At 40.0% G+C, this 10,710-nt stretch overlaps 1 protein-coding gene across 1 annotated transcript in view; it reads right to left on the bottom strand.

Annotated features, from left to right (window-relative positions):
• The window catches only part of hmga2 (high mobility group AT-hook 2), a 69,387-nt gene that overhangs the window by 10,475 nt on the left and 48,202 nt on the right, over positions 1 to 10,710 (bottom strand). Inside the window, exon 4 of the mRNA XM_050036111.1 lies at positions 7,114 to 7,146. Coding sequence (XP_049892068.1) covers positions 7,114 to 7,146 — 33 coding nt within the window. The remainder of the gene's footprint in view (positions 1 to 7,113; positions 7,147 to 10,710) is intronic.

The raw sequence follows: 10,710 nt of genomic DNA, 5'->3' as shown, positions 1-10,710 counted from the left end.
AAAAAAATGAGTTTGGGGTTTTTCTTTAGATTTATACAGTGTAGGTCCAGTGTAGACACCACTGAAGCTGCCGCTACTGTACTGCTGATGTGCCAGTAAAGAAAAGATGTTAAGCTTTATTTATATTTCTGGATTAAGAGGTTACGCCATACCTACAGTGTTTTATGTGTGCAACCCACCTTGGGAGATTTAAAAAGTAGCAGTTAGCAGATAACTCAAAGAAGAAAAGCAGCCGAAAATGACCACAAATTGAGAAAAATATGAGGTCCAGGAGTTCCTTAAGCTCCAAGCAGAGGGCAAGATGGGCTGAAAGAGGAAGAAGCTGTGCGAATTCTGATGCAAATTGTTCTGCTTTTCAGCGGCAATTGTTCCATCATTGTGCTGTGTAAGTCAAGTAACAAAGCATAACCTTCAGCACTCTTTTTTCACCTTTTCACTTCACTTAAGTATAAAAACTGTGTATTTGGTGTTTTCTTTAGAAAATCAAATCGTACTTGAGAATATGGACTGCAGTGCTAATGATGGCGCCCTAACCCTAAACTCCCTCTCTTTTCCCAGAACAAGTGGCAGTCGGTTTTTCAAAGTGCACGATGACCACTGTGACAACTGGCAGGGGGCAAGAAAAAACATGTTCCTCCTCCCTTCTCAGATGAAATGGATTTCATTTTCCACATGGCTTCATTTTATTCAGGGAGGCTAACTGACACAATTTATAACCCCTCTTCCTTTCCCAGGCCGTGGCGGAGCAGCACCAACTCCATTCATTAGTGCTCACACACTTCAGTCTTGAAAGGCCTGCTAAATGCTACCATGTGTGACAAGGGCAAATGAGAGCAGGAGAGAAGAAAGGTGGTGGGTGGAGGACAAAAAAGAAGCTTTAATCATAATGGCCCTCCACCCCCACCCACAATGTTTCACACCATTATCCTACAAGGTGGAAGATATCCATGACTAAAGCCTTAAATTTACTCAACCTGGTGCCGGTGTTTACTACCGGTGTTTAGATAAAGATTCATAAGCCCCGTTTCCACCAAGCAGTCCGGTTCAGTTCAGTCTGATATGCATTTTTTCCGTTTCCATTGTTTGTACATACTAAAATCTTACATACTTTGTCAACCCCACACAACTACTACTTGGTTAAGACAGACAGACTTTTGTGATGATGAAACCAACTTAAGGCTTATCTGCACTCTCTTTATGTAAATAAATAGATACATCCGTTTTAAATGTTGTCACTGCCCTCATACTTCCATGCGTCCTTTATGATGGCTTAGATACAGCTAATGGATAGCACTAAACGGCAGAGTCAAAAGTTTCACATAACAACAAACGAGGCGATGGTGGAGGAGGTCTTAATATTGTACCTGTAAACGGAGGCAATGTTGTAGGTGCCTGTGGTCCATTATATATAGAAAACAGAAAACGTGCACAAATATGGATGAAATGAACGCAGAGTGCAGACAGCAGGCTCTGTCCATCTCCGTATCTAACAGTGAGCATAAATGAGCCCTTCAGTCTCTTGTTATTTAACAGGAAATAAGCAGCACTACTGTTAAATCAAACTTTCTTGGTGCATCCTTCTACTGCTACCTCTTCCAAACAATGTTTTGTGGCTGCCTCTGCAGTCTCCAGTTCACCTTTGCTCTTTACTTTACCAGTTTCTCTTATTTGCCTCTATCTCTGTCTCTGTAAACTCATGAAGTAGACTTATACAATTCAAAATCAGCTCACCACAACTTGTGACGTATGGAGCATATCCGCATCTATTTGCATTTTTCCATTGATTTTGTGTCTATTCATGGCTGAATCATTCCCTAGCTGTCTACTGATCCCTGGTCCATAGCTATTATTCTTTCTGATGACTACACAGATGTGGTGACATAATGGTGTTCCCTGCAACCTTCACATGTGATAGCTGTCTTAGGCCACATCCACACTGACACATATTCATTTAAAAACAGCTTTTTAAAATGAAACCCACTGTTTGTTTGGTTAGGGTTTTTTGGTTTTCCTTTATATAGGTTTATGGTGGCTTATTTATTTTACTGCCAAGAGTATATAAAATATAAAATCTTTTTAATATTATCATGTATATTAAAGGCTTTGATTACTATATGGTTTGCTTGGTGACACAAAATGATACAGGATTGAGAATGCATGAATTAGAGATGCATCAATTGCCATTTTCCTGGCCTATTCCAATTTCCAGGTTTCTAAAGATCTGAGTTTTTTTCTTCTTTTTTTTTGGTTACTATACCTCAAGCTATTTGGCGCCGATCGTTTTAGCGCTTTCCCTTTACTTACAGAAACAGTACAACAGTTAACAGTACCTATTCTATTATTATCAACTACCCCAGGGGTCTGCTAGTTATCTTGACTAATCAGTAAACTAGCAGACTAGGATAGGCCACCAATTTATATATTTTCTAATTTATTGCTGTTTTACCTCCTGGAATAAGAAGCTAAGTGTTTTCGCATCTTCCATCCACATAATATTACATGAAATGGTTAACATTAGCTTTGTTATGCTACACTTTTCAGCTACTTATCACCTCTGTGTTTCACACAGATTTGGGTGGTGTATCCAAGTTTGCTAATAAGTTTAACACAGTAGCTTTAAAACATGTACAGCATGCATTGGAATGAAATAACAACTTTTGAGAACAGTCTCCATTTTGAAAATAATTAATAAAGTTGAGATTTTCTGTCCAGTTGCTTTTTTTTTCTCAGTATGATAGATAAGCAAATGTACACAATACAATAACCGTCAATTTTAATATCACAGTATACCTTGAAACCATCATACCTTTGCAACCCTACACTGTTTGTTAGCCCTAGGTCACATCCTAAAATAAATATTCCTAAAAATGTATACCACATAATAACCATTCTATGCATGTACCTGCCAATATAAACAGGAAGCTGATTGTCTACTCTGCGGTTGGTTGCTCAGTTTCAAAGATACTTTGAAGAAAAGTAAGATCAGAGATTTCTTTGCTTGTACTGACAATGAGATGGAACTGTTACTGAAAGTAACACCTGAGTATAAGGTGGTCAAGGCGACAGAAAACATATTGGGAGTCACTGCAAAGCTAATATGGCGACATATTAGAGTGAATGAAAACACAAAAGGTGTGTAGACCTAGCTTTAATGGCTTGACTTGTGAAGCTTTGACTGATAAGACCCAGTCGTGAAGCGAACTTTGGTGTGTGCGTCATCGTTTTCAAAAGTCTCCGATTCCACCCGTCCAGCCTAAAATGCAACCTGTGGGTTTTCCAACTAAAAACAGGGTCTGCAGCATTTTCAAAGGTCTATGTTTTAGGAGTTTCAAGTATTGTGGACACTAGGCGTAAACGTAGCAATACTTATGCGTTTTAAAACAAAAATGTACTATTGTGGATGTAGCCTTAGTTTGGCTGAGCAACTAATGAGGACAGGTATTAAGACTGTTGAAATTGTTGTTGTTGTTTTTTCTTTGAGAGAAAAAAAAAAAAAAAAGATCCTTGAGGCATGGAAAAAAGAGACCAGGTAGGCAGCAGTAGCTGAAACTTCAATGAGAAACTGTGCTATGTGCATGTGTAAAGCTGTAGCTTTCTGTTGGGTCATGTATTCACCCCACCCCACCCTGAGCACTGGAATGAAAGGGGTTTGAGGTTTTGTACAGGCCAGTAGTGGTGGGGCTGAGATAAAGCAGCCTATCAAAGTGGGAGAGCTAAATGACATTTTTATGGCTTGCAGCTCCTAGGGCCTCACAGCGCCTCCCAACTACCTCAGCCCTGTTCCCACACAGCCACAAATCAGAGCCGAGTTATGCATTCACACCAAGAAGTGGCCCGCACCAGTGAACAGAGGGAGGCTGGTGGATTCCTGGAGTGTGAGGGAATGCTGGGGGTGGGGGTCCTGTGTCATGTTGCACTCACTTATTACCATTCTGCTTTCACTCTCCCTCTGATGTAGGTGCTCACACCAACAACACAAAACAGCATCTAATTATCTACTACATATGAACCGTCAGACACGGAGGGACTGCAGTTAACTTTGAAATTACTCACTAAGAATAACTCACGTCTCATCTCACCACTATTGTTGCAAAAGCCACTCCCATATTTACAGATGTGACTTTGTCCACAGTTCTAATCAGGCCCAACCTTAAGTGAAAACACCAGCACTAGTGTAAGCCTTAACTACTGGCGAAGTTACTGTTATAGCAACTATACAAATGTTCCAAGCCTCTGAGAAGCTTGACAAGAACCATCATTTAATTACTTGAAGCTGGTACACACAAGATACCCAAGGAAAAAGAAATAGAAGCAATAACCTATGTTTTCCTGACAAGGATCTCTAGTGGTCGAGTCAATTTTGACATGTCCGTCAGGACCAAAGTTGGAAGTAGCGTGCTGTTCCCTCAACAAAGCATGCAACTTTGACACAGGAGACTGCTGTTTTTTTTACTGTTTCCCAATGTCAGTTTTTCTCTTACTTCAACCAAGTGGTTCTCAGGTCTAAACTCATGTTTATGTAATGTAATCCATAACTTTGCAGATGACAAAGTATTAATTTTTGCAATGATCCTTTGTAAATGAACCATATTTGCAAACATATTTTGCCGTTCAGTTTGGAGGACAACACAATCAGATTAAACACGGTCATGTTCTTTCTTCAGCTCAGTGTGGTAGTACACAGCTTCACTATGTGGAATAGACTTTGACTCAGGACAACCTAGGTCAAACTTTCCAGCCCAGTCACCAGAAGGGAATGTTGGCATTGTACGTTTCTGCAAACCATGAATGTGTTCCATCTGTACATTTCATATGTATAATATCAATGTTTCTAATGTGACGTAGTTTATCAGCTTGCTTTGTCATAGGAAGGGGAAGGGATTGGTGGATGGCGTGACAAAAAGGCAAGATATGAAGCTGCAGACCACTGTTCGAGACCAACAAACAACAAAACCAGTTGTTTTTAAGCAACCCATCGCTGTTTTTCCTTCAGAGATAGTGCCACCAAATTTACACCGAATTTTCCTAACCATAACCCACTGGTTTTTGTGCTTAAACCAGAGATATTGGATAAAGCAAGATACCCCACTCAGCTCACTTCCTGATTCAGTGACGTCAGCGCCACGCCCCCGTTGCGGCAGCTCTGAATGTATTGTCGTCAATGAGGAAAATGAACGTGATCACAATTTATGGTCAATTCTTTCACCCTATAGTCACTAAAGCAAATACTGGGTTCATTTTCCACAAGGCACACATCTTCCCAATATTCTAACACTAAAGCTGCATTTTTCATCCACACAGATCGAGAGAAAATTAACTTTGTTTGAGCCCTGTCCGTCTCAGAAAACAAGTTCTTGCGAGATCTCGTGATNGGGTATCTCCTTTATCCAGTATCTCTGCTTAAACCTAACTACATGTTAACCACAGCGTTGTTGAAATGTAATGTATTTCAATGTATCTGCTACATAACATAAAAATATAATGTAGCTTTGGTTTGCAGAACAACAATGCCAACACTTCTTCTGGCCAGTGGATTTTACTTTCATAGTTTTGATCATTGCAATAGTTTGAGGCATTTGTACATTTAAGGTTGGCTGTGACTCAGGAGGTAGAGCAAGTTTTCAGTAATGGCAGGGTTGTTGGTTTGATCCCCAACTCCAGCATTCTACATGCTAAATCATCCTTGGTCAAGATGCTCAATGCCAATTGCTTTTTATGGGTGGGCCAGCACCTTGCATTGTAGTTTGCTGTCATTGTGTGTGAATGCGAAGTAAATGTTAAGCACTTCGGATAAATGCTGTATATAAATGCGGTCCATTTGATGTTTTATTGACAATTGGATCTTAGGATAAAACATCACTGATAGCCATTAACTTCCTATGACCAGACAACCTGACAGGTTTTATACAAAATATTTCCCCTTTTTAGCCTCAGTGGGAACCTCAGGGAAGAAAAAAATGAAGCAAATGCAGAAGTGCCAAAAACTGCAGTTCCTCTAATGGCCACTTGAGGCTAGCTTCAAAATGTCCATCGACCTCCATGGTAAAATGCACAACTTTACAGCAGATATAAACATGTTTGCAGCCAGGAACAAAAAAAATACGGTTTTGGTCTTTATAACTAATTTCAACATTCATGACAAGTTAAGCATAATTAAGGGCATGGCCTCTTTGACTGACAGATGGGTGCTGTCCATTAACAAGTTGTAACCACAGCAACAACTCTGGTTAGGTAGGTAACATACCCAGATTCACAGAGTATGGGCGTAGCCATAGATGTCACTATCACAGTGTGTTTTCGGTTCATGAAAGTTAATTGTAACATTATGATCCCCTAAAAAAGTCTTGTTGAGCATTTAGTTGTACTAAAAGCCCTCTAAGGAGTCAGATAATCAAATTTTCCCAGTAAGGTACATTATGTTTTGTTGTAACAGTTTTAAGCCTGTTTTTTGCAAGCAAATATTAGCATTGAATTAGCATTATCACAGCTAACCATAGTTGTAAATGCACCATGCTAACCAAGCTAGCATCTAGCATTAGGTTAACACCCTCCACTCTCTCGTCTTAATATGCTCACTTCTGGTTCCAGTAATCCAAGATGGCAATGGCCAAAATGCCAAACTAAGGCCTCAAAACCAAGTCCACAAACCAATGGGTGACATTACGGTGGTCATGTTCATTACTAAGTCTATATTATAACCAAATTTCTCTTATTTGGTGAATGAGCAAACCAGGTTGAACACACCAGTAAAATCTGCAGTATGCTGAACCAGGCTACAAAAAAACACAACCACATCCATAGCTAAGGGACCAAATGATATTTTTTGCTATGGAAACCATTCAGTACCCCAGCAACTTATGCCACTGAATTACAAACTCAGTTTATCTTGACTTGAAATCGACGGGCGAGCAATGTACGATAACATTTGTGTATATTGTGTGTGTTATAGCTGACACTGTCCATACAAAGCATAAAGGTTACAGAAATCTGTTGAAATAAAAAATAGCATTATGTGCAATGAGGATTGCACATTTATGTATCCTTTAAGTGTGTAGCATGTGTGTGTGTGTGTGTGTGTGTGTGTGTGTGTATGCACAATCCTTATGATCCTACCTGAGCAAGCTTTTTCTGGACGACTTGCTGTGGCTGTAAGAGAGCAGAGGAGAGAGGTTAGTGCTGTTTCTCCACTTGCTATCATCAACAAGGAGTAAAACAGTTGTTTGCTGTCATTTAACAAAAATGTCACGTGAAATTTAGGCCTGACTGGTTCATGATACAACTGGAAATGAAAAAAGAATGTAACAGGGTTAATGTGGAATGCACAGTTTATCTTGGTTCAGTCTAAAACAATGTACAGTAACTGCATCTGCGGTGAGTGTTCATTTGAGAGTCAAGTGAGATCAGTGATCATCTAAAATCTGACATGACACAGTTATGTAGAAGCAATTCACCTCTACACAGGCCTATCTGGACCAGGCCCAGACCCCAGTCTTTAGGACCTGGGTAAGCAACCTGACTAGTACAGCTAAATTTTAGATCTCAGCCCGACACAATACACAAAGTTACTTTTTTTTGCTTTTTTAATACATTTGACCATTAGCTCACCGAGCTAATCGAATACGATTGCTGTAGAATTTTGTGTATCTACTTGCAGCACATGAAACACGGCAAAGAGAAAGTCAGAAAGAAATTTCTTATTAAATCACTTATGAAAAAAGTCAAACCCAAACCAGGTCCTGAGCTTGAGACTGTTTAAAGTATTGTCAGCCCATCTCCCTCCTCAAAGGATATGCTAGAGGATGCTAGAATGGATGTATCAAACCAGTAACACAATGCTGCCGCTGGCAAACATAACAGAAAATAAAAAGGATGTAACAAGCTACAACCTAAAGCCACAAAGTCCAGTCCAGTTCTGTTCAGTTCGTTACACATTACAATGATTATTTTGACGTTTTCATTGTCAAAGTTGTGGATGATACCATCGGAGTGTTCCATTCTGTCCCATTGTAACCCCTCTGTTGAGGTACTGGGCACACTGATCCGATACTTAAAGGTGGAGATAAAGTTGCTGCAGTCTGTTGAATGATCAAGAGTGAAATGTCACTCTTACTCGATAAGAACTCAAAGCACAAACTATATTTTTAAGTATCCCACCATTGGTTGTGACAAAAACTCTTGACATCCCGACCTGTTCTTTTTTGTTCTGAAAATGTTGGCGGGCCACCTGATCCCGTTAATGATCAGCGAGGTGGAGACGTACCTCTGCATTGTCGGTGAAGAGGAAATTCAGTGAGAACTGGATGGAGCAGTGAGTAACAGCCACACCAACATTTAAGAGTACAGTCTGCGGTGGAGATGCACACAGATCTAGGGTTAAGGTACATGTCCGTACAGGTTATGCACAGATTCTAAGGGTACAATACCAAAACTTTTTAGTGGAAAAGCAGCTTAAGAATGTATTTCACTACTGGAGATGGTCTTTTCATAAAACTAGGATGTCTATGCAGGAGAAAGATGAAAATAGTTATGAAATTGGTGCTACATGACCAAATAAAACAAGGTAAAAAAGACAGTGGCATTCGCTTTTGCTCAAGAGGTACAAAACCTACAACTACCAGAATGCACAGTGAACTACAGTTTATGTTTATGTCCATCCGGATTACGTACCGGTTCTAAGAGTACCACACCAAAAATGATTAGTGGAAATGCGAGTGTCTTCAGCAATAAGAAAAGTGGAATTTATGGTCCTATTGATATCAATTACTGCATTTAAATGAGTTTACACACATAAACAATCAACTATTTTCTACTTTTTCTACTTTTTCTGAGTGGCCCAATTTAGAAAAATAGCTGCCATAGCCTCCTCCTGAATGTATGCCACTGCTTAAGAGAATTCAAACCCCGCATACTTTTACACCACACCTGACTATCAGGTACATTAGTGTAACGTGGGAATGACTACTGGATTGCCTGTTTAAGTTCCAGAAATTGTCAAACATAGTCAGTGCTCTCATTGGGTTTCTGGTCTTGTGAGTCTCTGATTCACACAACCTGAATGTGTTTGGGAAGAAGTACACATAGAGAAGAGAAACACACACACACACACACACACACACACACACAGAACATACACACAAAACACAGAATGGTCCCAGCAGGTTATTGTTATTCTACGCCTGCACATTGACTTCACCCAAATACAATACTGTGTTATACCAGAGATATTGGATAAAGCGAGATACCCCACTCAGCTCACTTCCTGATTCAGTGACGTCAGCGCCACGCCCCCGTAGGAATGAGGAAAATGAACGTGATCACAATTTATGGTCAATTCTTTCACCCTATAGTCACTAAAGTAAATACTGGGTTCATTTTCCACAAGCCACACATCTTACCAACATTCTGACACTAAAGCTGCATTTTTCATCCGCACAGATCAAGAAAAAGGGAGAACAGGCTCTGATTGGAGGGAGAGCTAACCACGCCCACTTAGGAGACAGGAAGAGTAACCGTTTTCTTAACATTGGATAAGCCTACGGTGGGGTATCTCCTTTATCCAGTATCTCTGCTTAAACCTAACTACATGTTAACCACAGCGTTGTTGAAATGTAATGTATTTCAATGTATCTGCTACATAACATAAAAATATAATGTAGCTTTGGTTTGCAGAACAACAATGCCAACACTTCTTCTGGCCAGTGGATTTTACTTTCATAGTTTTGATCATTGCAATAGTTTGAGGCATTTGTACATTTAAGGTTGGCTGTGACTCAGGAGGTAGAGCAAGTTTTCAGTAATGGCAGGGTTGTTGGTTTGATCCCCAACTCCAGCATTCTACATGCTAAATCATCCTTGGTCAAGATGCTCAATGCCAATTGCTTTTTATGGTCAATTCTTTCACCCTATAGTCACTAAAGTAAATACTGGGTTCATTTTCCACAAGCCACACATCTTACCAACATTCTGACACTAAAGCTGCATTTTTCATCCGCACAGATCAAGAGAAAGTTAACTTTGTTTGAGCCCTGTCCGTCTCAGAAAACAAGTTCTCGCGAGATCTCGTGATCTTGATAAACAGGCGGTAAAATCACAGTTAGCTTACAAACAGTTATTTACCGCTAGTAATAAATAAAAAATGCCCAAGCTTTGTGCAGCAATAGGCTGCAATAATAGGAAGAATGTATTTTCATTCCACCTGCTTCTCGATCCGCATACACAGACATCCACAGAGCCTCTGTTCAACACGGTGGTGGGGAGGGGGGGGGTGAGGGAGAACAGGCTCTGATTGGAGGGAGAGCTAACCACGCCCACTTAGGAGACAGGAAGAGTAACCGTTTTCTTAACATTGGATAAGCCTACGGTGGGGTATCTCCTTTATCCAGTATCTCTGCTTAAACCTAACTACATGTTAACCACAGCGTTGTTGAAATGTAATGTATTTCAATGTATCTGCTACATAACATAAAAATATAATGTAGCTTTGGTTTGCAGAACAACAATGCCAACACTTCTTCTGGCCAGTGGATTTTACTTTCATAGTTTTGATCATTGCAATAGTTTGAGGCATTTGTACATTTAAGGTTGGCTGTGACTCAGGAGGTAGAGCAAGTTTTCAGTAATGGCAGGGTTGTTGGTTTGATCCCCAACTCCAGCATTCTACATGCTAAATCATCCTTGGTCAAGATGCTCAATGCCAATTGCTTTTTATGG

The sequence above is a fragment of the Epinephelus moara genome, chromosome 23, assembly GCF_006386435.1.
Source record: "Epinephelus moara isolate mb chromosome 23, YSFRI_EMoa_1.0, whole genome shotgun sequence".
Lineage (NCBI taxonomy): Eukaryota > Metazoa > Chordata > Actinopteri > Perciformes > Serranidae > Epinephelus > Epinephelus moara.
The sequence above is the reverse complement of the archived record's forward strand: the minus strand, read 5'-3'. Positions and strand labels throughout refer to the sequence as shown.